Source organism: Castor canadensis, chromosome 8 (assembly GCF_047511655.1).
Source record: "Castor canadensis chromosome 8, mCasCan1.hap1v2, whole genome shotgun sequence".
In the NCBI taxonomy this organism is placed as follows: Eukaryota; Metazoa; Chordata; class Mammalia; order Rodentia; family Castoridae; genus Castor; species Castor canadensis.
In genome coordinates this window covers 132012793-132040083 of record NC_133393.1, presented here as the reverse complement: position 1 = coordinate 132040083, position 27291 = coordinate 132012793, and the positions used below count along the sequence as shown (strand labels likewise).

The 27291-nt window shown below is 43.9% G+C and overlaps 1 protein-coding gene across 2 annotated transcripts in view; it reads right to left on the bottom strand.

The window, feature by feature from the left end:
* Window positions 1-27291, bottom strand: part of Plxnc1 (plexin C1) — a 142589-nt gene that overhangs the window by 90330 nt on the left and 24968 nt on the right. For both annotated transcript variants that reach the window (XM_074084126.1, XM_074084125.1), the window contains exons 3-4: window positions 21329-21463; window positions 18049-18149 (exon numbers count right to left, since the gene is read on the bottom strand). In XM_074084126.1, coding sequence (XP_073940227.1) covers window positions 18049-18149; window positions 21329-21463 — 236 coding nt within the window. The remainder of the gene's footprint in view (window positions 1-18048; window positions 18150-21328; window positions 21464-27291) is intronic.

Below are 27291 nucleotides of genomic sequence, written 5' to 3'. Positions count from 1 at the left end.
GACATGGGTCTTGGTGAGGCTGAGCCCTCCAGTGAGCCACTCTCAGATGGGTGGACTTCTTAACTGGCTTCATTTCAATTTCTTTAGGCCACACATACGAGGGAAATTGGAGTCGGATTAACATGGGTGTTTTCTGGAGAAAATGGCAGAGATATATTTGTTTTCTTTGCTTCTGCTATTGCTTTTGACCCATCCCCTTCTGAGGATTTCTCTTAGTCCATTTGTCCTGTTGTCACAGAATACCTATGACTGTATAATTTATAAAGAATAGAGATCTAATTCTTACAGTTCTGGAAGCTGGGAGATCCAAGATAAAGGACCTGGTGCAAGCCTTCAGGCTGTGTCATCCCAAGGCGGAGGATGGAAGGGCAGAAGATAATGAGAGCCAGACACTGAATTTTAGTCTCAAGTCCTTTCCTTTCCTAACTGTCCTGAATCTATTCATGAGAGTGGAGCCCTCACTTCCCCCTAGGCCTCACCTTTCAACGTTATTACCCTGGGGTAAGTTGCTAACATGCTTTTGGGGGAACACATTCAAACCTTAGCATTCCACCTCTAGCCCAAAAAATTCATGTCCCTCTCACATGAAATATACATTGATCCCATGTCAATATCCTCAAAATCTTAACTGCTCCAATGCTAACTCAAAGGTCCAAAGTCCCAAGTCTGTGGGTGAAACCCAAGGCATGATTCATCCTGAGGCAAACTTCCCTCTGTTATAAGATCATGAAATTGAATAAGCTATGTGCTTCCAAATTATTCCCAAATACAATGGTGAGACAGATAGATATAAGATAGATGCTCCCATTGTAAAACAGAGAAATAGGCAAGAGGAAAGAGATGACTGATCCTATGTAAGTCCAAAACCCAACAATGTACACAACACACTAAATCTTCAGGCCCCAGAATAATTTCCTTTGACTCCATGTGTCACAGCCACATCCTGGGCACACTGGGGTGGGGCTGGGCCCCCAACGCGTTAGGCAGCTCTGCCCCCGTGGCTCTGATAGGCTCAGTCCACTCAGCAGCAGTCACGCGTTAGTCTCATGCCCACAGCTTTCTAGGCTGAAGTTGCATAGTGGTGGTTCTACAAGTCTAAGGTCTCAGAAGCTGCCCCATTCCCATGGCTTCCCTAGGTACTGCCCTAGTAGGGACTCTCTGGGAACTCTCCTTGTCCCTGTGGAAAGTCTCTGCATGGACCACCAGCTGTCTGTGGTAGCCTTTGAAATCTCGGTGGAAGCCACCACGGCCCCCCAGTTCATGAACTCTGTGTGCCTACACAATTAGTACCAAGTGGGATGGCCCACTACTCATACTCTCCAGAATGGTGGCCCAAGCTGTACCTAGGTCTGCATGAACCATAGCAGGGGTGGCTAGGAAGCACTAAGTCAGAATGCAATGAGCAGGGTCCTGAGGTGGATACCTATATGCATGCGCGCGCGCGCGCACACACACACGAAACCCTTCTTTCAAATCTCACCATGATTTTCCTTTCTAGAAACCTTGCCTAACCTCCCAGCTGATCTTGAAGACCTCTCAAATGCCTTTGAGGTCATCTTGAAGCCTAAAACTTCAAGTAATCTGTTTAGCGAGTAGTCCTTGGTCACACCTCTGATTTGATCTCCTAAAAATGTCTTTTCTCTTTTTTTGTGTCCAGGCTGCATATTTTCCAAAATTTATCCCTCTGCTTCCCTTTTAATTATAAACTCTGTCTTTAAATTATTTTCCACATCTTACATTTTATTATATGCAATTAAGAGGAACCACACAACTCCTTCAATATTTTGATTAGAAAAGTCTTCCACCATCCTCTTAACGTCAGCCTTCCACAAAGTCCTATGACATGGACACAGTTCCACCAAGTTATTTGCATCCGACAAGGATGGCATTATTCTCATTTTCAAAACCATGTTCCTCGTTTCCTTTAGAGACCTCATCAGAATGGCCTTTGCTATCCATACTTCTACCAATATTTGGATCAGAACCACTTAAGTAATCTCTAAGACATTTCGGACTTTCCCTGCATTTCTGATCTTCTGAGCCCTCCCCAGAATCACCCTCACCACCCCATTCACAGCAACGGAGGCTTTTTCTAGCATATTTCCAAATTCTTCCAGCTTCTACCCATTACCAGTTCCAAAGCCACTTCATGTTTTCAAGTGTTTGTTATAGCAACAGTATCAATTTTCTTAGTCCACTTTGTGCTGCCATGACAGAATATGGGAGACTTTGCCTTCAAGTTCCCACCTTGTAATTTATGAAGAACAGAGATTTATGTATTACAGTTCTGGAGGCTAGGAGGTCCAAGGTTGAAGGACCCACACCTGGCAAAGGTTTTCTTCCTGAGTCATCCATGGTGGATGGTAGAGAGCAAGAGAGGGGAGCGGGGAGAGATTGAACTCCCTTATAATTGAATTCATCCATTCATGAGTGCAGAGCCTTCCTAGCCTAAACACCTCCCATTAGACCCCGCCTCCCAACACTGCTGCATTGAATTAAGTTTCCAACACATGCTTTGTGGGGGGAACATTCAAATCACAGCAGAACATATCCAAAAGTCCTAAGATTCCAGTCATTATTCTATTTTCTACTTATTTCCAGTTATTCCTCATGCCCACATGATAAAGTTGATAAGTAGACATAAGCCTATTCACAAGTTAGAAAATAAAATCTGCCCAAATGCAAAGAAAAGATCACCTGGAAAAAAAATAACCAAAATTTAATAAAAAATACTTTCCAGCTGGGGCTGTGGCACAAAGTGGTAGACTGCCTGACTAGCAAGCATGAGATCCTGAATACAAATTCCAGTGCTGCCAAAAAAAGCCAAAACTTTCTTTTGGTGAAAAACACTATATATAGAAACAATTAAGTGCACAAAATTATTTAAGAAGGGTTGTTCTTATTAGTTTACTATAAATATGCTATAGAGCTTAATTTATTCAAAATAGTAATAGAGTTTGATAGTGTCACTCAACTATATAAAGACATGGACCACCCCTCCCCCACCCCCAACTCAGGAAAAGTATGTTCCAAATATATCACAGTGGATAGACAGGAGCCTCCAAACACTTGTAAGTTTGCTGTTTGATATTTGGACAGTGTTTTCATACAGTGAGTTTGCTTCCTGAGTAAGTGCAAATCCGTGTATCTCATGATGTCCCCAAATAGCTACCCCAACAAACAGTGACATGGAGGGAACATTACTCTGTGCCAGGTGCAGATCTGAGTGTTGACAGTTAGTTCTCACAACCACCTCACACTATAGGGCTGAAACAGAGGCTCAAGGGTGTGCAGTGCCGTGCCCAGACCACACAGCTGCCAAGAAGCAGAAGGCTGTCTTCTACATATAGCAACCTAGCTGTATGGCTTCCTGTGGATCCTAGCCACCACTTAATAAAGTCCACAGGAATTAAGACTCCGAATTCCTCAACAGTGATGAGAGGGTGGGGCTGGAACTGGACAGGGCAGGGATGGGGAATCTGGGACCAGAAAAGGCAAGGAGGAAGAGCCTCTAGGACAAAGAGAATAGCAAGGATTTGGGAGGGAGGAACAGAGGAAGGAATTCTAAGAGACCTCAAATTTTCAGTTATCAGTAGTAAATGCAAAGTATCCAGCTAGAGATTAAAATTTCAGATGGCCCCAGATGTACAAATCTACTGTGCTCCAAAAAATTGCTTGCAAACCATCTGTTTGTTATATGGAATGCATTTCCCCCATAGAAATTATGCTATAAACAGTGATAAGGTTTCTGGTTAGGCCACAAAACCTATTTATCCATAAAGTAACTTCAATACTATATATTTGCAATAAAAGAGTAGCAGAAAACAAGGAAATTTCAGCCATTTGCATTATGTGGCAGTTTTTCTTCTTCTTTACATATTTGTGTTTCTGCTCAGCTGGTAGTCTGGGAACAGTGCCCAGCTGGATCTACTTTTAAATTTATTATTAAGTATTGTATTTGTACAGCATTTCTATTTTTTAAAATGGGCATGGCTTAAATTATTAATTGTTTTCATGCCAACATAAAGGGTAGGGAGACCCACCTCTGAAAAGGGGGCTGAGGTTTCTCAAGCAGGTGAAATATCCGCAAGCTGGGGACCTTGAGGATCTGACTCTATTAGCCTACAATCTCAGTAAAAATTTACCACTTACTCAACCTTGAAATAGAAACTCTGAACTCAGAAATTTGACTTCTACTTCCTGCCACCAGAACTTCATCAGCATCCTCTAATTTAATTGTTCACGAAAAGCAGACAGTCTCTGAAGGAATCTGATAACTAAATATCAGGTAATTGGCTAGAATGTCGGGTGAGTGTGACCTGTTCCAAAGATTCTACACTGATATAATATCAGAAAACTTTTAACAAGCAAATGATCCAGCTTTTCTCTTTCTCTTCTCTTTCTCTCTCTCTCTCTCTCTCTCTCTCTCACACACACACACACACATACACACACAGGGAACTGCATCCATGCTTGGGATGTTTTTGCTCCAAGAGCATCTCAAGGTCTTTTGCTAAGTGATTTGAAACAGATGTCTGCATCTTTAGGAAAGGCACAGAGCCCAAAGAAGGAACCAGGTGGTCTCCAGAATCAGGGAACTTTCATTACAATGAGTAGTCTATGAGCTGTAGAAACCAAACCCCACTAAATGAAAGAGAGTAGGATGTCACTCTGACAAACTAAACTCTGAATTAAAGACTCCCAGAGTCAGGAAAGGGGAATGCCAAAATACAAGACCAAAATAACTTGTTAAGAAAGCTGAAAAATTGGATCTTCATCACTGGAGCTGCAAGTCAGTCTACACGATGAAACTATGCTAATAACAGAGACAGTTTAGGATATTTTTTTAAAGCAAAAACATCTAATATGCTAGGCAACCTCTTCACATTATTTGATTTATTTATTCTTCACAACAAACCTATGAAGTAGCTACAATAAATTGTCCCTGCTTTACAAACAAGGGAAACTAAAACACAGAAAACTATATAAGGCTTTCTTAAGGTCAAAGTTAGCAAATGGTAAAGCTGAGATCCAAAACCAGCTAGTGTAGCTTCAAAGTCCATCTTCTCATTGACTTACTTGATATTTCCTCTCTGAGTAGGTAACACTGACTAACCCTTTCATCTAGTCCATTTTGTGCCACTGGACAGAATTCCATAAACTGGAAAAGAAATTTATTTCTTTAGCTCTAGAGGTTAAGAAGCCCGACGTCAAAGGACGGGAATTTGGTGAGGGTCATCTTGTTGCATCATCCCATGGTAGAAGGCAGAAAGGCGAGAAAGGGCACATGTGTATGAGAAAACAAAGAAATCAGAACTGCAACCTGAATTCCCTTTATAATTGACATTAATCCATTAGTGAAGATAGAGTCCTTATGATCTCAACACCTCCCATTAGACGCCACCTCCCAACACTGTTGTATTGGGAATTAGGTTTCCAACAGATGCTTTTTTGAGGGGAGGTGGGCAACGCACTCAAATGGTAGTACCTTCTTAGTGCCGAGGGTCTGACAATATTCCTGGAGCTTTCTGGAAAAACTCATTAACCTTCCCAGTCTCTTCAAGAAATATGCCTCATTGTTATGCACTCCATGTCAGAGACAGGACATAATAGCACAGAGAGGTTGGGGGCCTCCTCTGGTCTCCACGCCTACTACATCACACTGTGCAAAAAGCTTATAGACTTCCAGGGCAGCAACATCGCAAATGCCAAGGGGGCAGTCAGTAAGTTCTCCCAGGACACAGCCATATAGGAAAATAGAGATTCCTCTGTGTTTCTCAAAGTGTGTTTCTTGAATTGTTTTGGGTATTTATGTTAGAGTAGGGTTCCATTGCCAAGAAGTTTGGGAAACACAAAAATTACGCAACTTTCTAGATCTTCTGAGAGCCTAGAATATGCCACTGTGCTGGGTAACTTTCCAAGACAAGAATAATGAGGTATCATCTTTGAACTTTTTGCTGATGGTTGTCCTGGGGGATTAGAAATTCTAGTCACACACCTTAGGAAGCAGTACTACCCAACCTGTTTAATAAGCAATAGTCCACATGGCAGAAAAAGTTAGAAAACTTTGTGCCTTTTGGGCTACATTGGGTAACTCTCATATCCATCTGACCAACCCAATCAATAGCCTCCTTCTAAGCCATCCTCTGCATTCCGTCCCACTCATCACCTCTCACTAGGGGACAGTGTTTCTTCTGCCTGAGGTCTCCCCCCATGCCCCTAGAGTCTCAAGCACTAGAGTATCTCAAGCACACAGTTGATCATATCACCCCATGCTCAGTGATCTCCAAAGCACACTTTCACTTGCCCCTCCCCCACCCCAGTGCCTTCCACGACTCAGAGCCTACAGCATGCACTTCCGTGTGCATCCCACTAGGCTTGGGCTCTGGCCTCCATCTCCAAACTCAACCCACCGATGCTCCCACTGCCAGGAAGGCTCTAGGGCCTGCAATACTTGGGAGAAATAGCTCAGTGTCACCTCCCCAGTGATGTCTTCCCAGTCTCCAGGCAAAGCAGCTGCTCCCTCCTCTGGTCTCTACAGCACTTCACAAGTCCTCCTAGGTAAATGCAGCACACTGCACTAGCAGAGCATTGTTTGTGCCTTCCACTAGACTGTAAGTCCTCCAGAGAAAGGCCCAAGTTATTCACCGTGGCACCCAGAGGCCCAGCACCTTACTTCTCCTTCATTCTGCAAATATTTACTGAGTGCCTGATGCTGTATCAGGCACTGGGAATACATACAGAAGCAGTGAAGGCTTATGAGCTTCCATTCCAGCGTGGCACACAGACAAAACCTAATAAGCAACATTTACAATAATTTCAAATTAAGCTCACTCTTTATCAGAAACCAAAGATATAGTAAGAAGGAGCCTACTTTAGACAGCTTGGTCAAGAAAGACATCATTTCATCTTAGAGTTCAAGGGTGAGAGTCATGTAATCACATCAAGAGTAGTGGGAAGGGCATTCCACACAGAAGGAACTGCATGCACAAAGCCTCTGAACTCCTTTATGTATGGGCTCTGCAAGGAACTGACTAAATAGGCCAGCCTGGATAGAGCTTCATGAAGGCAGGAGAGAGTGATCCTGCCACTTAAAAGCTGGTGACCTAGAGCAAGCCACATGCTCTGCCTAGGTTTCAGGCTCTCCATCTGTAGAAATGTAAATAACGGTCTCCTACTTATGGAGTTGTTATAGTAATGCCTCAATAAATATTACTACTTGTTATAATATGGGCAAGTGAAAGAGAATTTAGACAATTATTTAGTATATACATACATATATACACTAAACATATATAATGTGTATTAAACATATATATATAATGTGTATTAAATATATATATATAATGTGTATTAAATATATATATATATATATATATATATATATATATATATATATATATATATATAATGGTAGTAACAAGAAAGGGATTTGGGCAATAAGGTTGACCAGATGTCCACTTGTGCTGCTAAGACATACACATAACAGCAACAACCAATATGTTTTTCTATGTGAAAGGCAGGCATGGCTCAAGACTTCTTAGCCACACTCTCCTTCCTCCTAAGACTAAAGGGCTCTCAGGGGTCTCCTCAAGCTTGAATAGCCAGCTATTAGAACATGTATTTGTTGGCTGCCTACCTCCCACACTAACCTCTGAGCTTCTCCAGGGGAGAGCCTCATTCATCTCTGTTTCCCCCAGGGCCCAGCACAGAGCCTGGCCCATAGCTGGTTTGCAACAAAGGTTAGCTGAATTGGATTAAGAATTAAATTTTAAAGTGGCTAAATTCGTGTCTACGTCTTCATGATACCAGCATAAGTTGTTTCATTGATTTTTGTGCTCTAGCTTGGCCTGTTAACTGGCATGGTGGAAAATCAGACTTTGTCTTGAATCTTGGAGCTATTTAGCACACATAAAACACATCTGCATACCGAAACACTCACACAAAAGGGATTTGTGGCCTTTGCCCCATGTGGTTCTTTAGTGGGTGATGAAGGTACTAAAAGTTGGCATTTTAATTTCCAAATGCAGACCATTTACTGAAAAATTTAGGGAAGGCATTAAAAAAAAATACTTTGGGAAAATGAAGCCTCTTGAATCAAGAAGGTCTGGGCTCCATTACTCTCCCACATGTTCCCTGTGTCACTGGTGCACATATCTGAGTCCTTGTGGGCCTCAGTTTCCCCAAAATGAACAGGTGGCAGTGATAACATAATCCACCCTCTTGAGAGCAGTATAGAATCCACCCTTAGCCTACCAGAAATGTGCTCTATATAGAACAATAAAAATACGGAAAGATGACGAAATGTTACAATAGCAAAAAACAAGACCGCGGGTGGCCCCAGGATGCTAATCTGAACAATTGTGTTTGAAAATGAGAAGTTGCTGGGAAGAGGACAAATACTAGGTCACAAAGACAAGCAAAAACATTTGAGGAATTTTAAAAAGCCAATCAATACATACTTATGAAAGTGCATGCTGCCTGAGATAAGGTCATTTCAAAAAAATCTATTCCATTAAAATATATATTTACTAAAAGGGGTGTCCTTAATGGGGCTTGTTGGAAGTCAGTCAGCATCATTAAAGAAATGATGCAAGTAAGTACTAGAGTTGGGATGTTGAGGTCTGAAAGCCTCATTTGCCAGCTCTACGAAACCAAGATGGCCTGAAGCAAGGTGAGCATCCCTGCCTCCGTGCCAACCATTACCAAGTGTGTGGGATGCCAATGGTGGAGCTGTACCCCTTAATAGTTTTATCTCCTCCTCACCTCTGCTTTGCAATAACATAGCATTAAGTCACAGCTCCTGTATTAGCTGATGAAGTCCCTGGGGGACTCAGTGTGACCCCAAACCTCTTTACAGTGTTAGGAGGTTCCCCAAGTCCCTTCCAGCATTCGCAATAACCTGGATGCACAGGTTTGGCCTGCATGGGGTAATTCAGTAACGCCCCAAGGCCCCATAACACATTCCTCTCTGCTCCCCACTGCTTCCACCCCACAGACACTTGTCCTATTTGCTTCTACACAATTAGTTGGCACAATGGGGTCCTCACACAAGAAGGAGGGGCCGCCCCCAAATCCCATTATTGTCATTATCTCTGTCATTAGAGCTGCATTGGACCATAAAGAAGTGTCACCACACCGACTTCAAGCCCGAGATCTGCACAAGGACGCCTCCTGGATTGGAAAGAAAGAGGACTGATCTTCTGTCCCTATCTGTCTTCATGTCCACTCTGCTAAACACTGCTGTAGACTTTGAAAGGGAAAATTCCCACAGCTGAAAGGGACCAGAATGAAGTCTTGGCTCAGATGTCCCCTTCCCAGTGAGACCTTCCAGGACCCCCAGTTTAAAATTATAACCTCCTTAGTTTCCAAACGGCACTCTTTCTTGACTTTATTTTCTTTGTAACACCCACTGCCATCAGACACTCTCTCTGCTTCCTTATTGATTTTTACCCAGTCTACCTTCCCTCAGACAGTGTTCCCCCAAATATATGCCTGCCTAAAATCTCAGAATGTCACCCTATTTGGAAATAGGTCTTTACAGATGCAATTAGTTAAGAATCACAAGGTGAAATCATCCTGGACTTGGAGTGGACCATGACTATGGTCTTTCTAAATGGAAGGAGAGAAAGATTTGGACACACACAGGGAAGGAGGTCTCATGGGACTGAGGCAGAGATAGCATTACCCTGCCACAGGCATCAACATAGTGGCCACCAGAAGCCGGGACAGGTAAGGACAGATCCTCCCCTGGAGCCTTCAGAGGGAGCCTGGCCCTGTTAATACCTTGATTTCAGCCCTCTGACCTCCAGAACGGTGAGATCAGAACGGTGAGATACATTTGTGTTGTTCTAAGTAACCAACTTTGTGGCCATTTGTTATGGCAGCCCCCAGAAACTAAAATACTTCACTACAAGGACCTCCATGGAGGCAAGGAGTTGTCTGCACTGTTCACTGTGAGTGCTGAGAATCCTAGAACTCACGACAGTGTCTGACCCGTCGTAGGTACCCAATAAATACCCAAAAATGAATGTGCAGATGTTTAAGCTTTCAAGGAGAGGGTTTCTGTTCCATGGTCTATCTTACATATATCGGTTCTTACGAAAGGTCCATTTAGGCTGTTGGATCCAGGCCATGTGGGATAATATCTGTCCTATCTCTCTTCTCCTTCTCTGCAATAGTAGATAAAGGAATAGCTTGGGAATTAGAGCTAAGCGCAGATTTCAGCATTAGTTCCTCTACTTGCCTAATCTGTGGTAGGTGAATAATGGCTCCCAAAACGTCTACATCCCAATCCCTGGGGCCTGTGACGATGTTACCTTACATGGAAAAGGCACTTGGCAGATATGAATAAATTAAGGATCTTAGGTGGGGATTGGGGACGATCTCTGTGGCCCAGTGTAATCACAGGGGCCCTCAGAAGAGCAAGCAGCCAAGTCTGAGTCAGAGATGGAAGGACAGAACTGGAGTTCAGAGTCAGAAGTATTTGGAGATGCCAAACTACTGGCTTTGAGGCTGCAGGAAAGTGCTACAAGCCAAGGAATGCAGGCTGCCTCTGGAAGCTGGAAAAGGCAAGGAAATGATTCTCTCTACAGCTCCCAGATGAAACACAGCTTCTGTCAACACCTCAATTTTAGCCCAGCAGCGAAACCCATTTCAGACTCGTAACCTCCAGAACTGTAAGATAATAAATTCATGCTCTTTGAAGCACGTGATAATTTGTTACAGCAGCAATAGGAAGTCAGGCACAGGCTACACCAGCCAGTCTTCTCATCTATAAGGAGGGGAAGTTACAGTGCTGCCATCGGCCTGATATTAGGCCAATAGCAGCTGAACACCTCAGACAGCTGCCTGTCTCCCATAGTCACCATGGAAGAAACACTTAGAAGAATAAAGACTGAATATTAAAATTACACAAATAATTGAGGGGAGCATCCTGACACCCCATAGTTAGTACGCCTGGGAGCTTTGTCTCCACCTAGGGTGCGGGGTAGAACGTTAAGGGATGGGTAGAAGAAGAGCGTGGGCTTTTCTGTGCGACTCATGTTCTGAAGAGGAGCCGGCCCTCATTCCTTTACATCACTGAGACCCATGTGGAATTTGTGGAGTCCCACGGTGGTGGTGTGAGGAGTGGAGAAGATGAAATTTGGAGAAAGGGCCACCAAGAAGACGACTCATCCTTTACAAAACACACCTGAGGGAAGCGATGTGCAAGAGCACAGCTGACGCTTAAATGAATGTGGTTCATCTTCTCCGTGGCCATTGGGATAATCTTTTTAAGACACAAATCTTTTAAAGACACATCCCTTTCCTTTACTCCCTGTAATGAGTTCCCAGAACACATTAATTAAGTCTAAACTCAGAGCCCTTCACATCCTGGACCCACCCAGCAGCCTTATCTCCTTCCTGCCTTCTAGAGCCTGTGTCCTAAGGACAAAAGCCAACCTGCCGCTCCCTAACCAGACCTCACACTGTGCTTCTTCTGCCTGAAATTCTCCCCACCCTCTCAGCCCTTGGTGAAAATCTACTCTGTGACGCCTTTCCCAACCTCAGGGGCAATCCAAGGGCTCCTTCATTGGCTGTCACTGTTGGCTAACACTACTTCAGTGATTCCTTTGACCCAGGTCCTGCACCTGGGGACTTCTCTGACAGTATTTGATTTGATCCTCTCTGCAACCCTGCAGGATAGGTATCACTTTACAGACAGGGGATTTGGCACAGAGATGGTAAGAAACTTGCAGGTCCCACAGATGCCTGAACTCCATCCGAAGAAAGCTGCCTTCAGGACCATTATTTTGTCCACCTCTGCTGTACCACTCAAGCTGCCAGTGTCCCAAACAAGCCTCTCCTCCCACATCACAGTCAGTAAAGGACACCTCTATCCATTTGGTCACCAAGCCAGATACCTGCACTAGCTCACCTGTAATCTCAACATGGAAATTCCTGTATTGCTGGTCAAACAGCGATAACTCTTCCATGGCAAATTCTGAGACTCAGCTCTGGAACCTCTCCGCAGCCCTTCCCTATCTCACCTGGGCTTCAACCTAGCACCTGGCCCAGTGCCCGGCCACAGGAAGAATCCGGTATATGCTTGGGTGTCACTTCTTTATTGTCTTTGTGTCTTTGTGAGGTCTTGGATCAAGGAAGAAAGAATACATCTTCCAGAAAGACAGTGGCCACCTTGATATTTTATTTTTCATTTTTATGGTCCTATTTTTAGTGTGTCAGACTCAAGGGGGAATCCAATTACTCACCAAGTCCTGTCAATGCTAGCTTCCAAACAGCTCTCAGATCTACCTACTCCTTCTCACTCTTGCTCTAATGCAGCCCCCAGTCTCTTGTACATCTACAGCCACCTGCCGACTGATCTGTCGGCATTCATTGGCACCTCCCCAAGTTTGTCTTGCACTGCAGAGTGCTGGCTCGAAACCATGCCTCACCTTTTAATGCAAGCTCTGCAATAGCTCCTCAAGGTCCTTCCAACAAAGTCCAAGTTCTTTTTTTCTTTTTTGGAGGCACTGGGGTTTGAACTCAGGGCCTCATGATTGCTAGGCAGGCACTCTTACCATTTGAGGCACTCTACCAGCCTTTTTTTGTGATGGATTTTTCAAGATAGGGTCTCGTGAATTATTTGCTTCTAACCTCGATTCTCCTGATCTTTGCCTCCAGAGTAGCCAGGATTAGGGGTGTGAACCACCAGGGGCCCAGCAAGGGAGGCTTACAACACCCTCCCTCATCTGCCTCTGTTGACCACGCCTGGCTTCATCTCCCACCACGCCCCTCTATACTGTGTGCTTATCCATACAGAGTTTTGGGCCAGGCTCCTCCAGAGCCTGTCCCCAGGCATTACCGCTTTACCCAGATAGTATGTGTCAATGCTTCAGGCTCAGCTGAGGTAGCCCTTCCTCCAGGAAGCCTTCCTGACCTTTAGGTTTGGGTAGAAGTTCTTTATGTGCCTGCACAGATTCTACATCTCCTCTGTGCTCTTGGCTATACTCTATTTCGTCCACGTCCTTTACTCACTGATTTATTAGATCACTATTCCCAATGAAGCCCCTCCTGTACTAGGACTATGCATCCACATTGCCCTTCGCCACGCCACTGCATGTCTCCTACTGGGACAGGGCTAGTGGATTTCCCGATCCCACTGATGTTGGGCTCAGCTAGGTGGTGTGGTTTAGCAAGGACATTGCACTAAACATGGTGCACTAAACACCATGCATGACATTGCACTAAACATAGAGGCTTAGTGCTTTTGCTATGTCTTAACAAGAGTAGGTACAGAAGGGGAGACATGTAAACAGACCTGAATTCAACCTGCAGCTTGACACAGTCCCCGTGCAGCGTGACTGAAGCAGAAACTGATTGATAAACTTATCTACATCTTTTACTCGACTGTTAACTACTTACAGACAAGAAAGAACTGTCTCTCTAGCTCTGAGCATCAGGCCTAGCACACTGTAGGTGCTTCACAAATACTGGTGATTGGGTGCACAATTGAATGTCGGCCATTGACAGGTCTGCCTCCCTTGTTAGCATGTGAATACCTTACAGCCAAGAATGGCATCAGGTTGCTCTCTCACTTGGGCTCTTGGTACTTTTCAACAAATATTTGTTGAAATTAAATAAACTGAATTTTGTGGGCTGGCTGGGGAATCAATCCTTAATTTATGACATTGTTTCTATGGGAAAATGCACTCTGCGTGCCAAACAAACTTGCAAATGAACTTTTGGAACCTCACCCTTATTGGTTCAGGATTGCCAGTTTTGTGGAAATCCACAACTGAACACATGTGCTAAGCTTTGCAATATGGGAGAAACTGAGAAACAGCTTCCAAACCCAAGAAATTCAGCCTATAAAAATTCACTTTCCACCCACACAGATGAATTCAGCACAGGTTGGATTTGAGGTTCCGACAATAAAATACTAGACTTTTTAGAGCTCATTGTTTATCTAATTGCTTTTTATCTGCTTAGCCTGATGCCTATTCTTAACATCTGATCAAAAGGAAAGGAAGAGAGTTTTCTCATTCCCCCCTCACCCCAAATCCACTTGCTAGACACGTATACAAGAAAGTTCAACCTTCTCAACAGAAAAAATAAAATTATTTTTCTAAATAAATCTGTGACATTTAAAATAAACACAGTGGGATGCTCTAGTTATAAGAAAACACCCACCTTTAGAATTCCTGATTTTGAATGGTACCGGTAGCTTAACATGAGTCACAGATCTGAGGCTCAGCTTCATTGCATCTTAGGCCACAGCCAAACCATCTGGAAGCCAAGTGACATGACCTGGCTGTGAAGGGCCATCTCTTACGACTTCAGAATGTCTGCTAATACTTAAGGCACAAGTGTCAACCTGTCATTGGTACAACCTACCAATCGCTCAACCGACCTCACTCATTTGACATGTGTCTTTTGAGTATACTACTTATCTTCCTATAACTGAGCATAAAGGGAAAAGTAGAGAAATACATTTCAATAAAGGGAGAGGAAGAGAAATAAGGGCATCATGATGGGTCATGAAGAAAACAAAACAGTAATGTATCGTACAAAAGGACACAAGGATAGGATATGTAAGACTGGGTAGTTAGATGGGGACAGGACCAGATGGTGAAGAAAAGCCAGCTTTGAAAAGATCTGGCTTTTCAATATTCTGGGAGGAATATGCTAGAACAAGGAAATAGCAAATGCAAAGGCCCTGGGGCTGGAAGATGCTTTGAAGAGAATGGCATGAGAGGTCCGAGAAGCAGTGAAGGACCAGATAAAGTCTTGTCTGCAGTAAGGGAGTCAGGCTGAGTTCTAAGATGGAAAGCTGATGGAGGTTATTAAACTTGGGAATGATAAAATCATGATTTTTAAAGGCTTGCTGTTCTTGGAGAGTAGTGGAGGGGTGAGAGAGCAAGAGCAGAAGGAGGAAAAGCAAGTTGCAGGCTTTTATAGAAACTGGAACTCACAGCCCACCAGCCAGTCTTGAAGAACAGCCCACAGCCTGAGGTCCTCATTGTTCATCTAATTGCCCCTTTCACCTGGATCTGACTGAAAGCCACTCTCCCCTGGGGACACAGCTTCCCCATGTCCTACTTAAGGGCTGGCTGCTACCTCTCCCTAGTCATAAGTGGCCTACTTGGGCCCTACTGCTTGTTCTAGACAGTTCTTCTCTCTCTTTAACCACCCCTGGCTTTGAGGCCATCAGTACACACTACCTCACTCCTTGCTGTGACCATCTATAGAACACCCTCTGTCACTGGCCACTTCCCTTCATTTCTCGATCATTTCCCTCCTCGCTCTAACATTGGGCCTAACTTTGTTCTTGGTGACTGCAATTTCCACAAGCTGGCGGATCTATACAACACCCTGGTGACCACCTCAATTCCTTGATCCTTCTCTGCTGCTGATCTTGCCCTCCATCCCTCCCCCCACTTCAGTGACATAATTATCCCCCACACCTTGTCATTACCAGTAATCCCACTCTTCCATGACCTCAACTTTGAGCCCCTCACCGTCCAACCACCACTCCCTTCCCAAGTCTCCAACTACAACCTCCAATGCACAGATCCTATGGCCTTCCCACAGTCCTCACTCCCAGTGGGTCCTTACAGCCCTCCTTCACACCCTGGGGTCCTCCATCATGTCAGCCAGCACCATCATCCATCCCATAGGTGCCCTCAGCTCCCTGGCCCCTGATCTTCCTCATTCACTTACCCAACTCTGGCTAACTTGAACTCTCCCCAGCTCTCCAACTATACCTCCAGAGCTGGATGTGGCTTGAGTAAAGCAAAACCATGCTTTCTGTGCTGCTGCAAAGACAAGACCACCTGCCTCAAGCGGGGTTGATGCTGCTTGGCAACCATGCATTTTCCTGCTCTGTGCTCTGCCCCATCCCGTTTTGCTCCTGCTTTCTCTTCTCTCCTCAGATCTCCAGGGCTTCCTACCCTGCCCCACTCCTCTCACTGGTCTAAGGGCATGGGGATGATGGATGTGATATGAAAAGGTACTATACAAGCTTCCGCCTCTATCTGCCCAGACTCCTCACCTTCCCCCCATTGCTAGGTAGGAACTGCCTGTGTCCTGTCTGAGGCTGGCCTCCTCACTGGTGCACTAAGTCGTATTTTCTGTCAACACCCCCAGCACTGTCTCTTTTCTCCCTGCATCATCAGTTTCTCTCTACTGGAATTTTCCCAACAGCACCAAAATGCCCTGCTGTTTAGTGCATCTTCAAAACCAAAGCTCTTTGGACTCTACTTTCTTCTCTGGTGGCTACTCCATTTTTCTGCTGCCTTTTTCAAGAAAGCTCCTCTAAGGAGGTATACCCACTCACTGTCCTCTTCTCTCCCTTTTATATTTTTCAGCTTTAATATCACTCCCAATACACAGCTCTGTCACAGTCCCCAATCATCACTAGCAGGAGCTGGCACAGCGGACTGCTCCCTCCTTCCTCTCTGTGGCTTACAGGAGACCACCCCCCTTGGAGTTTTTCCTCTTCCCTTTCTTTTCCCTCCTCATCTCTTTTTCTGTTTCTCTTCCTTCTCCCTGACCCCTTAACCCTCCAGTACCTCCACACTCAGCTCTCAAACTTCTCTCCTCAACCCACACTCCCTCCCTGATCTGATCTTCAGGCTTCTGTGAAGACCATCTCTATACAATCAAGTCCCAAATTCCTATCACCAGCTTGGGCATCTCCTGTCAACTCCAGACCTGGGTTTGTTGAATGAGTAGTGACTAAGCTACATGTGGTCATTTAATCACAACCACCCTCACCACCATCATGGAATCAACTCCCCCATCTAGCTCCCAATACAGAAAGAGAAGCTCACTGAATAGAATAAATCTCAAAGATTACTGAAAGGCTGCTTAGTGGGTGTGAACCAATGAAATGCTGGCCACGATCAGTTAATTTCTTAAACTCTAGTCTTGAGCAAACGACAAGAAGAAAAGGTTCCTACCCAATTACAATTATTCATGAGAATTTTCCCGGGCCTGCTTCTTTTGTCTGCCGGGGACGCTGTCAGAAACAGCCCAGTAAGGAGGTACAGCAAGAGTCGAGGACAGTCACTCGTCTTGCAACAGCTTAGATTGTGACTTCCTCCACGAACTCTTAATTAATTCCATCCCCATATTTTTAGTTTGTTTCTCAAACCTCTTACTTATATTATATTCCCCCTCATACCCTTCATTTCTCTTGGCATCCTCCCCCAGAAGCCCCAGTCTGTTTCCTGGTCCTCTTTTCTTTCCCTGACTGCCCCCTTGCTCAGCCCTCTCCCGCTTCCCTCTTCCCTCTTCACCTTTAAAAACTGAAAGCACTAAACTGACAGACACTGTTATGTGGTTTATTTTTTTCCTGTTCCTGCCTGAGCTGCAGGAAGGCTCTCTCCTCCTTGCTTCTATAGCAAGAGCCTGAGTACTGGGTTGCCATGGCAACAGCGAATCCAACCAGGCCGGTCCCAGCGATGCTAAGAACTGCCATGGTGAGGAAGCTGCTACAAGTCGCCCCTGAGTCTAGATGGGTCGGGTACATCGTAATTCAAGACCAGGCTGGGCAGAATCTGCCTGGAGCCCAAGATGGGACATGAGGCCCACGGCTGCATGGCGCGCGGGGAGACAGCACCATCAATAACAAGGCTTCTGCAGAGCGAGCAGAATTCCCACCATGATGTGGATTCATTTGAAAATTTTCAAACATCCCTATTCCTTTATCTTCTCCAAGGGAGAACCTTTTGCCTCTTTTTCGAGTCTTGGAGAACTCTGAAGAAAGTAAGAACCAATCTACCTGTTCTGGCCTCTCCCCTGTAATGTCACCTATCTGCCCATTCCTGTCCCAGACTGGGTGGCCCTGTGTGGTCCAGGTAAAAAGATCTGGCAGTTCTGACATGGCTGGAAACACCTTTGAGAGTTAATTAGTGGTATACCAAGGTATTTCAGCCGTGGAAGATATCTAGGCCCCCCTGGCTGTTGGAATGGATCGTTCAAGTAGGGCAACAGGTGCTATGTTGCATGACACTTTCTCGAAAATGTGAGTTGGTGAGAAAAAAATTCAGGAAATACCTTTGTAGCGAGAGGCACCATCCGCAGTGGGGATCTGCTGCTGCTAAGCACTCCGAACAGGATTTGTGTTTACTGCAGTTTGCAACACGAATTCTCCTCACCTAAAAATAAAGACACCAGTGGTTCAGATTGAATTATAAGCAACACCAGAAGGAAGAAAAAAAACCCCACTCTAACACCTTATCTGATGAAGGGCCACAAGGAGTGTATTTGTCAACTTGAACTCCAACTGTCTCCACAATGGCAGCAGGCAGCAGGTTTCAAGTTCTAGGATATGACGTGGTCGTATAAGAATCACCTGGGGAGCTGTGGAAACCACACAAGGTCGGCCCTGCCCCTCCCCCACCTCAGGCTGTGCAGCCACAAATCTGACCAAATGCACATCCAAAATAGTCGGAAAAAAACTGTAGCTGTGCTTGAGCAGTACTTTTTTTTTCTCGTCAGTATTCCCTACATGATACAGAATAACGACGACTTAGTTCTTTAAATATAGCACTGACATTGTATCAGACATTCTAAGTGATCTGAAGATGATTTAAAGTATATGGGGCTGTGCAAATTTCATATGAGGGACTTAAGCGTCATGAATTTTGGTATCCCAGGGGGTTCCTGAAACCATCCCAGCAGACACTGAAGGTCCACTGTATTCCCAGACCCCTCTGCCCCTGCGACTGTTGCAGAGTCTGGGGGTGGGACCCAGGATCTCAGGTGACTCTGACCTGTAGCTGGGATAGTGATCTTCGAATAATGATTTCCACAGGGATCAAAGAATCAGGTCACCTGATTTTCATACAGGAACCTCAGTGTGGTTGGTAGCACGTTGGAAATGAATTTTTGGGAACAGCAAATGGCTCTGCCCCCTGGGAGGGTCCTGGTAAGGCTGGCACTGAACATGAAACTCCAGAGGCAGGACTAGGTCTCCCGCTGCCTGTCAGGGCAGCTCCTGTGTTGCTTGCTCAGGTCCCCTCTGCTGGAGTTGGAAATAAAAGAAACAAGGAGTATTCAAATCACTGCCCTGCCCCTAGAGCTGCATCTGCCAGTGTCAGGAAACAAGAGCTCACAGAGCAGCCATGCTGGGCAGAGCCTGGCGGCAACTGAGGCGACTGTCAGAGTCTTGGAGTCACTAAGGGTAGTATGGCACATTTTCTGAAGGAAAGGTAGTAAGGAAACTTGTGGAACTCATTATGCTGGAAGATGTACACACTAGAAAGTATAAGCAGAGAAATGAAGAGTTCTACAAGGCGTTTTCAAGGTACACAGGGAATATCCTGAGGAGGACTCCTGAGTTCTAGGTTGACTTCATGAAGAATAATTGCGTCCTTCCATTTCTCAGCCTTCCATGCTGCCGACAGATGCAGCTGGCAGACCACGAGTCAGAGTCAGAATTAACCAGAATGTGGATATTTATTTCCTTGTAGCTCACAAAACATCTTTGATTCTGAGGGATTTTAATAAGTGTCATGTAATCTCTCTAACTTTGTTTCCTAATCTATGAATGGCACTGGTACCACTGACTTCATGAGGTTATTATGAACACTAACACATACTAAATAATATGTATCATAAATATCAGACTGTGGAAAAGGCTTCCACTAGAAAATTCTTCCCGGGACTTCAGGCTTTGAGTGACCAGAGACTAGAACTCTTTTGTTTCAGAAAGGGAGGACCTGTCAACTACCGGGGGGCTTTCATTGTGGTTTTTAGCCTCGAGTCCTGGGTTTTGGGGTTCTGCAGCTATCCATGAGGTAAGTAATGGGAACTCATGAACTAGTTGCAATATTTCAAAAAGCCAAATGGAAAAACACACACAGATTAAGCCAGACTTCAGTATCTTTGCTTTGAGAGTTGGAATTTTCTCAGCTCTGTGTGGTAGCACAGTCAGTACTCTAGCTGGCAGTTTTGAGATGTCCTTGATAAATAAAACCTGGAGATGGGAACGGTTACTTAATACACAGTTTTTCTGAGAAGACAAAAGTCTTTCAAATATGGGATGCCAGGGAGGAAATGTGATAAAAAGTGTTTGAACAGTGCTGCAAGCCAGCGTAGAAGATTCTGTGTGTTGAAAAACTGGTTTACAGAGCTGTGGGAGTGACAGATCTGACCATCTCAATGTGGTTATTTTGATATAACTGACTTTTCAACACGCAAAGAGCAACCTGGCCTTTTTAAGAATACCAGAAACTCTGAAGTGCTGGCACCCTTACCCTGTGACTCAAAAAGTACCTGTAGACCAGTCATTGCATCCTCCTTTCAATGACCGAAAGGAAAAAAATGGAAAATGTGGGTGGGCTGAGGGCATCTGTGACACCCATTATGTAATGATCTAAGTAAGCTCCAGTTACCTCCTCTGCACTCGGTGTGTTCAAACGGCCATAGGTAAACAGCACTAGACAAGAACATTTCCTTTAGTCTTCATAAATTTGGAACTTGATCACATTTAGGATCAGGGCTGAGTTTCAGTCCTAGATCTTCAACGATTAATACACACACACACACACACACATCCTTGATATAATCATTTAACCTCTCCAAGTCTTAGATTCTTCATATATAAAACAAGGGTAACTTTATATCATTCAGTTACTAACACACCTCATTAGCATTCTTTGTGTGTGTGTGTGTGTGTGTGTGTGTGTGTGTGTGTGTGTACAACTCTATACATCCAGAGAGACCATACAGTGATGAGCACATTCTCAGTTGGGACTCCATAAAAATTAGTTTTCTCTCTTCTTCCCTTGGTGAAAGCATTTTGCAAAAATGAAGAAAATGTTTAAAAGGTATTATTTTTATTTCAGTAAGCGGGAGAAGAAAAACTAAAACACCCAGATAACTAAGAGAAGGAGGGTAGGTGATGTATATTTCCTGACTCATGAATGTGTATGAGGCTGTGGCCTGATCTTAACCTCAAATTCCAAAGTCATTCCCATTGGGTATACTCATAAATGCACGTACGCGTTCGGTGCCCACACAATAAATGCATAAATTCAGTTACCTGCTGATTATACGTCCATTTGCAAGCACACACAACCTCCTCTGAAAAACTTGGCACTGGAAATATAGCCAATAATAAAATTGTCTAAATAGGTAATATTTTTTGCTTACTTACTGACGATCAGGATGCTTTTTAATTCCAGGCCTGTGACCCACTGCAGGTCTTCTCAAAGCTTGCAGCAGTTTTTAAACTCAGTAGTTCAAAGTAAAAGCTTTGCCACTAGATAACGACACCAATTAAGTAATTTTTATTCATAAGTCAGAACCAATAATTGGTATTTCTACCTACCTCTTTTCCAGCTGTCAGATAGATGTAGATATCCATCAGAGGATGAGGAACCAGCTTGTAGAAAACAGGTGTTTCTTCTTTAATTTCATAGATAACCTCTGGACAATTTGAAGTCAAATTCTCCCCAAGAATAACCTATTTTTTTTTTTCAAAAAGAGAAGTACAATTTCTATTAGGTGTTTTGAATGGCATGGTGGCAAACCTTGGGGCTTAGTCCTGAAGTGACATCCTTTCTTGGTTACTACATAGACTGGCTAAGGTAGGTCATCCCTTAATCCTCCTAGCCATGTCTTGGTCTTCGATATCAAGTACAGCACATCTGTGTTTGCAGGAGACAAAGTCACTAAAAACTGACAAACAGTAAAGCCACTCCTCAGTGCTGGGGCACTGTTCTCATGTGTGGAAGCTTGTTGTCTACAACGTCTCATCACATTTGGCCCTCTCAGAAGCCCAAGTGACAGCTTCATTAGTATTGTCCAAGAGTGATCTTGAGCCTCAAGGCAGAAGCTCCTCAATATACATTTGCCTGGGTTACTCGGGTGTCCCTACCTGATTCTACAGTCATGTGTTTTAAAGTAACCCCGATGACTGTCGTAATAGACAAGTAGGTATGTATTTGCATATAAAACATAAGCAGGTGTGAATCAGTACTCAGTGTCTTTGAAATTGGACACCTGAGCATCACACTCCTTCAGTCAACAAACATCTACTAAACACCCAGTGTGTATCAGGCACTATTCTCATTGTTTCGAAAATGGCACAGAAAAAAAAAATAGGGCAGGGGGAGAGAGCCTGCCCTCAAAGAACATATATTCATGTGTGTGTGGGGTGTGGGGACGGAGTAGTGGCCGACAACCGTGAACGAGTAGATTATGAAATGTCACAGAAGGTGTTAAGTGAAATAGTTTAAAATCAAGTGGATAAAGAACAGGAGAAACGAGCTCAGGTTAAGTCTCATGGAGAAGGTGACATTTATTTAGAAAGTTGAAGGAGATAAGTCATTTAGACTTCTGGATGAAACGTTTTTCAAAGGGACCCTGCCATGAGAGGAGGCTGATCTGGCTCGAGTGGAGTGAGGTGGGAGGAGTGGCAATGAGGCAGTGAGGAAACAGGTGGGTAATGTAGATTCTGGTAGGCCTATGTAAAATCTTCCCTTTTACTCTCACAGGAGAGAGGAAGCCATGGACCTGAACAGAGAAGGGTGTGGCACAGGGGCTGAACATGGTCTAAAGGCCATTTGGAAGCGATGACCGTAATCCTGGATGGACATGATAGCTTGGGGTCAGACTTGCGTCCTGACTCTACCTTTGAGTAGCTGTGCTAGGTTGAACTAGTAATTTACTTACCCTCCCTGGGCCTCAGTTTCCTCATCTCAAAAATGGGACTAAGGATGCTTTCTTTATTAGGCTCTACAACAATCAATTAAGAGCCATGAAAGCTGCTCAACACATAACCTACACTTAATAACCTATGCGTGGATTGCAGGCTCCTCTTGGGTACAGACCATATCTTCATTATCCTTATACTTTTCCCTTCACCCAGTACAATGCATTTTGGCAGCTGGAACACATTCAGATTGTTGGTAGTCACATTTCCACCATTGTGGGCATCAGTTACATGGGGCATGTAACTTGGAAAGAAAAACTTGGTACCTGGGATGCTTTTTTGGGCAAAACAACTTTTTACACATCTACTGATCAATAATATGCCTATCCCTACATATCCTGGTGGCAACTAGGCACGTGCTATTTAATCACAGGCTTCTTACCAATCGGGCACATGGCACATACCCTGCACCCCACCCGCTTCCAGCCTCTGCACCTGAGCCTGGTTTGCTCTGTGATCCATGACTTTGTTCCATGCGCTTGGGTCAAGCCCAGGTGGATTGGGTACAGCTAATCCCCTGGACTGCTCACCAAATTCAGTAGCAGCTCTGCAAAAGTCAATCTCACTAACCAAATATATTAAATATGGCTTTAAAAAAATCTCTTTTTTAAACAGAAGCAGTTGGTCTAAAGGGAGGTGAGAGGTCTGTCCTGTTTTTAAATGACTTCATAGCTGTGCCGTACAATGTGGCAGCACTAACCACAGAGGACCATTTAAATTAAACATTCAGTCCCTCAGGCACACCAGTCATAGTTCAAGTGCTCACTTGCCACTCATAACTAGTGGCTACCATATTGGAGAGTATGGATAAGAAACAGAAGGTCCTGATGGACACTGCTACTCTACAAAAAACTTTAAATAGCAGGAGCAAAGGGCAGGCAGGCACTGACCAGGGTGTGGGCTTGCCAGGATTTGCCACCTTGATTTCAGTAAACTCTTACTTAACTCAGACTCAGATGGCTCACCTGGTTCCAGAAAGTGATGGTTTAGGGGAGAAACTGGAAGCCAGGTTAAAAGAAAAATTCACTGGAAATATTGTCAAGTGAGACTCAGCGGAAGAAAGGCTGCTGCCCTGGTACCTCTTCAGGAAGTATCACCTCCAAAGTCTCACTCGGCAGCACAGCCTGAGCCAAATTGTCACCAATAAACTTGAGCCTGCATTCAATAGGGTCTTCAGTGCTCACTTCCACTTAGCATTAGGAAAGCAGAAAGAGTGGAGGAACAAGCTAAATGACACTAGGAGGAAGCAAAGCCTCAAACCACACTCTATAGGACAAAGAACCTGGTTTTTTTTTTAGGAAATCAAGGTAGGGAATAAAAACGAGGGTGGAGATTGTTCTAAATAAGAGAGAGATGGAACAAACAAGGTGGTTCTGAGCAAGAACAACTGATTTTTAATCAATTGGGAAATTTTAGTTGTATGGATGGACAGAAGCTCCTCCTCAGTAATTGTAGGTGGCTTGGTTAGTTGTGACAATAGCATTGTTGTTGCAGTTATTTAAGACCATTTTTGTCATTTTTTTAGACAGGTGAATGATACAGTGTCTGAGAACGTAAAGAAAGTAAAAACAGAATTTAGGAACCACCACCACCTGTCCATTGTGAGTGAATTAGGGGTTCCCTGCAGTTTTATTGGGGGCTCATGTTATTTACATGAGCATAGCTGATGGAGATGGTGGGGGCGGTTGAGAGGTCTAGTTTGATGTAAATGATCTACTTAATTCACAGCTTGGAGAGGGAAGCCTTTCTTTCTTACATTCTTTTGGTACCAGGTACACCGTGTGCCAGTTTGTTTAACAAGCCTGGCCTGCACTGAAGCTTGCCTCACTAGATACGGATGCTGGGTGTGAATGGCGGGTTTTATGGATGAGGAAGTCAAAGCCATCTGGAAAGCAATCTGGCATTATCTATAAAATTATAAGGTACATGTCCTTGGGCCCTGCAGCCCCTCGTATATCTATAAAATGACCCATGCTCATTGAAGCACCATATCTTATAAATGAAAGATTGAAACAACCTAAATGTCCAATAAGGAATAGGTTAGTAAACTGTAAACAATGGAATACTATTCAGTCATAAAAATAACTAGAAACTTCTTTATGTATCACATACATATGCTCAACATGTTATATTAAATATACACATATAAATATAAAATATTTATATGTAGGTATATGTAATATATGTCTATTTAATATGTTAGATGTTTATTAAAAGTGGGAGAGAGGAAATAATATCTCCTCCCCTTTCAGATATGGACATATATACACTCATGCTGGAAAGATCCCCACAAAACTGCTCTACCCGGTTGCTGGGAAGTCAGGAATGGGTGATTTTCAATGGACATTTTTTTGGTTCTTTTGAGTTTTGAACAGTGCTAATGTATTACCTTCAAAAAACAAAGAAGTAAAATTAAAATTTAAAAAATGTTTGCGAGTGCATGGTTAAAAGTGCTTTTCTTTTTGCTAGGCAATGCAAAGAATCATCTCCATAATCCAGAGGATAGAACAAGAGGAAGTTTTCATTTTCCTCCCAAGGGTCCCCTAGGCATGGGGGCCTCTACTTTTGTGATGCTCAGTCTCATGTCTCAAGTGAGTAGGACAGGGTTCTACTAACATCATCTCCCACCCCATCCAGCCCAGCCCAGCCCAACCCAGGGGCACCAACACTACAAAACACCCAAGGACATCCACACAGAGAAGAAGGCTCACAAGACTAGAGTGAGAGAAACGGTTCCTTCCTCAGTTGGATTTAGCTGGGCGACCTCAGAAACAGAATAGGATCAGTGAAGCAGTGCAGGAAGGAACCATGAGTCACAGAAACCCAAAATGGGCTGAATTTTGCATAAGAGAAATCTTGTCCAATTCACACACTGCTTGGGCATGAAGTGGATTTTTATTCCTTCCAGCATTCAACCCTAATATAGATCTATTCTGAAGTCACTTCGAGCCTCCTCTGTGTATGTTTTTATTTATTTACTTACTTATTTATCTATGTATCTATTTATTTATTTGTGGTACTGGAGTTTGAACTCAGGACCTCACACTTATTAGGTAGGCACTCTACCTCTTGAGCCGTGCCTCCAGCCCTTTTTTGCTTTTTTAGTTATTTTTGGTTTTTTTATTGTTTTTGTTCTTTTGTTTTGGTGGTACTGGGGTTTGAACTCAGGGCCTCATGCTTGCCAGGCAAGCAAATGAGGCTCTACCAAGTGAGTAGTTCTACCACTTGAGCCACTTCGCCTGCTCTTTTTTAGTTATTTTTCAAGCAGGGTCTCGTGCTTTTGCCTGGATCTCAATCTTCCTACCTCAGATCTCAATCTTCCTACCTATGCTTCCCGAGTAGCTGGGATCCTAGATGCCCACCCACCATGCCTGGCTTCAAGATGGGTGGGTCTTGCTAACATTTTATTGGGGCTAGCTTTGAACCTTGATCTTCCAGAAGTCCACTTCCTGAATAGCTGGGATTACAGGCATGAGTCAGCACACTTGGCTCCAGGTAGATTCTTACATCTTCCTTCATCCTTCCAACATCATCTCCCCTCAGCTTTCCCTGGCTGCCTCTCCAGTACACCAGTGTCCCTCTCTTCCCACCACTCTGCATTCTCCCATCACCATCTGAAATGATGTTATCACTGGATAATTAATTGACTTATTTTCCATCCTTTTCTCCCCGGCCCCAGGAGGGAGAGCTTGCCTATTTTGTTCGCCTTTGTATCTTCAGTACCCAGAACAGTGTCTGGTACAGAAAAGGTGCTCAATAAATATTTATTAAATGAGAAACCACTCAATTAGCATTCAAGATTTTAGAAGGCTCTTTACATTCTTCCAGCTGGAGCCTGTGTAGAAAACAAATTTTCCCCGGTGGAGAATTTCAGTTCATGTCAACATATTGTTTCTGTTGACATCTTTCTGAAGCCTCATGGAAGGCTATTAACTAGCCTTGGGATTTGGATTGCATACAAAAATCTCCCAAGTCTGCCACTGAAATTAAGCAAGTGAAGACTTCCACGCCATGAGGTCGCTGAACAGCCCTGCACGACACGTGGAAAGAAACCCACAGCGAGAAAGATGGGGGAAAAAATTAGACAAATCACGGTTTCTTTCTTTATGACCACCATGACATAGAAACGCTATGGGTGTAAAAAAGCTAAAACATCTTAGGGCAAATTTCTTTTCTTATGCCTTATTTTGTGGAGCTGATCAGTGGAAGGGCAAACAAGCCAATCCTCATTTATTTTTCCATAAACAGTTTCTGAGAAATGCTGGGAATGGGACTTCACACACACACACACACACACACACACACACACACGAAAAAGTAATTATCTAATAGTGTTTTATATGCCTTAGTAGTAAAGAATAATAAGGATAAAATGCAAAGATAAAGGCGAATTTTTCTTTTGTTTTCCAATCTATTTATTTCTGACTAAGTAATAAGAGAAGCATACAGCCTGACCCACGAATTCTAGATTTGTGGGTAACATGGGAGTAAATGTTCCAAACCGGAGAGTCCCCAAACTCACAAGTCGGAATGACTGAGTGGACTAAATATGCAATAAGCTCCATATGACATTCAAA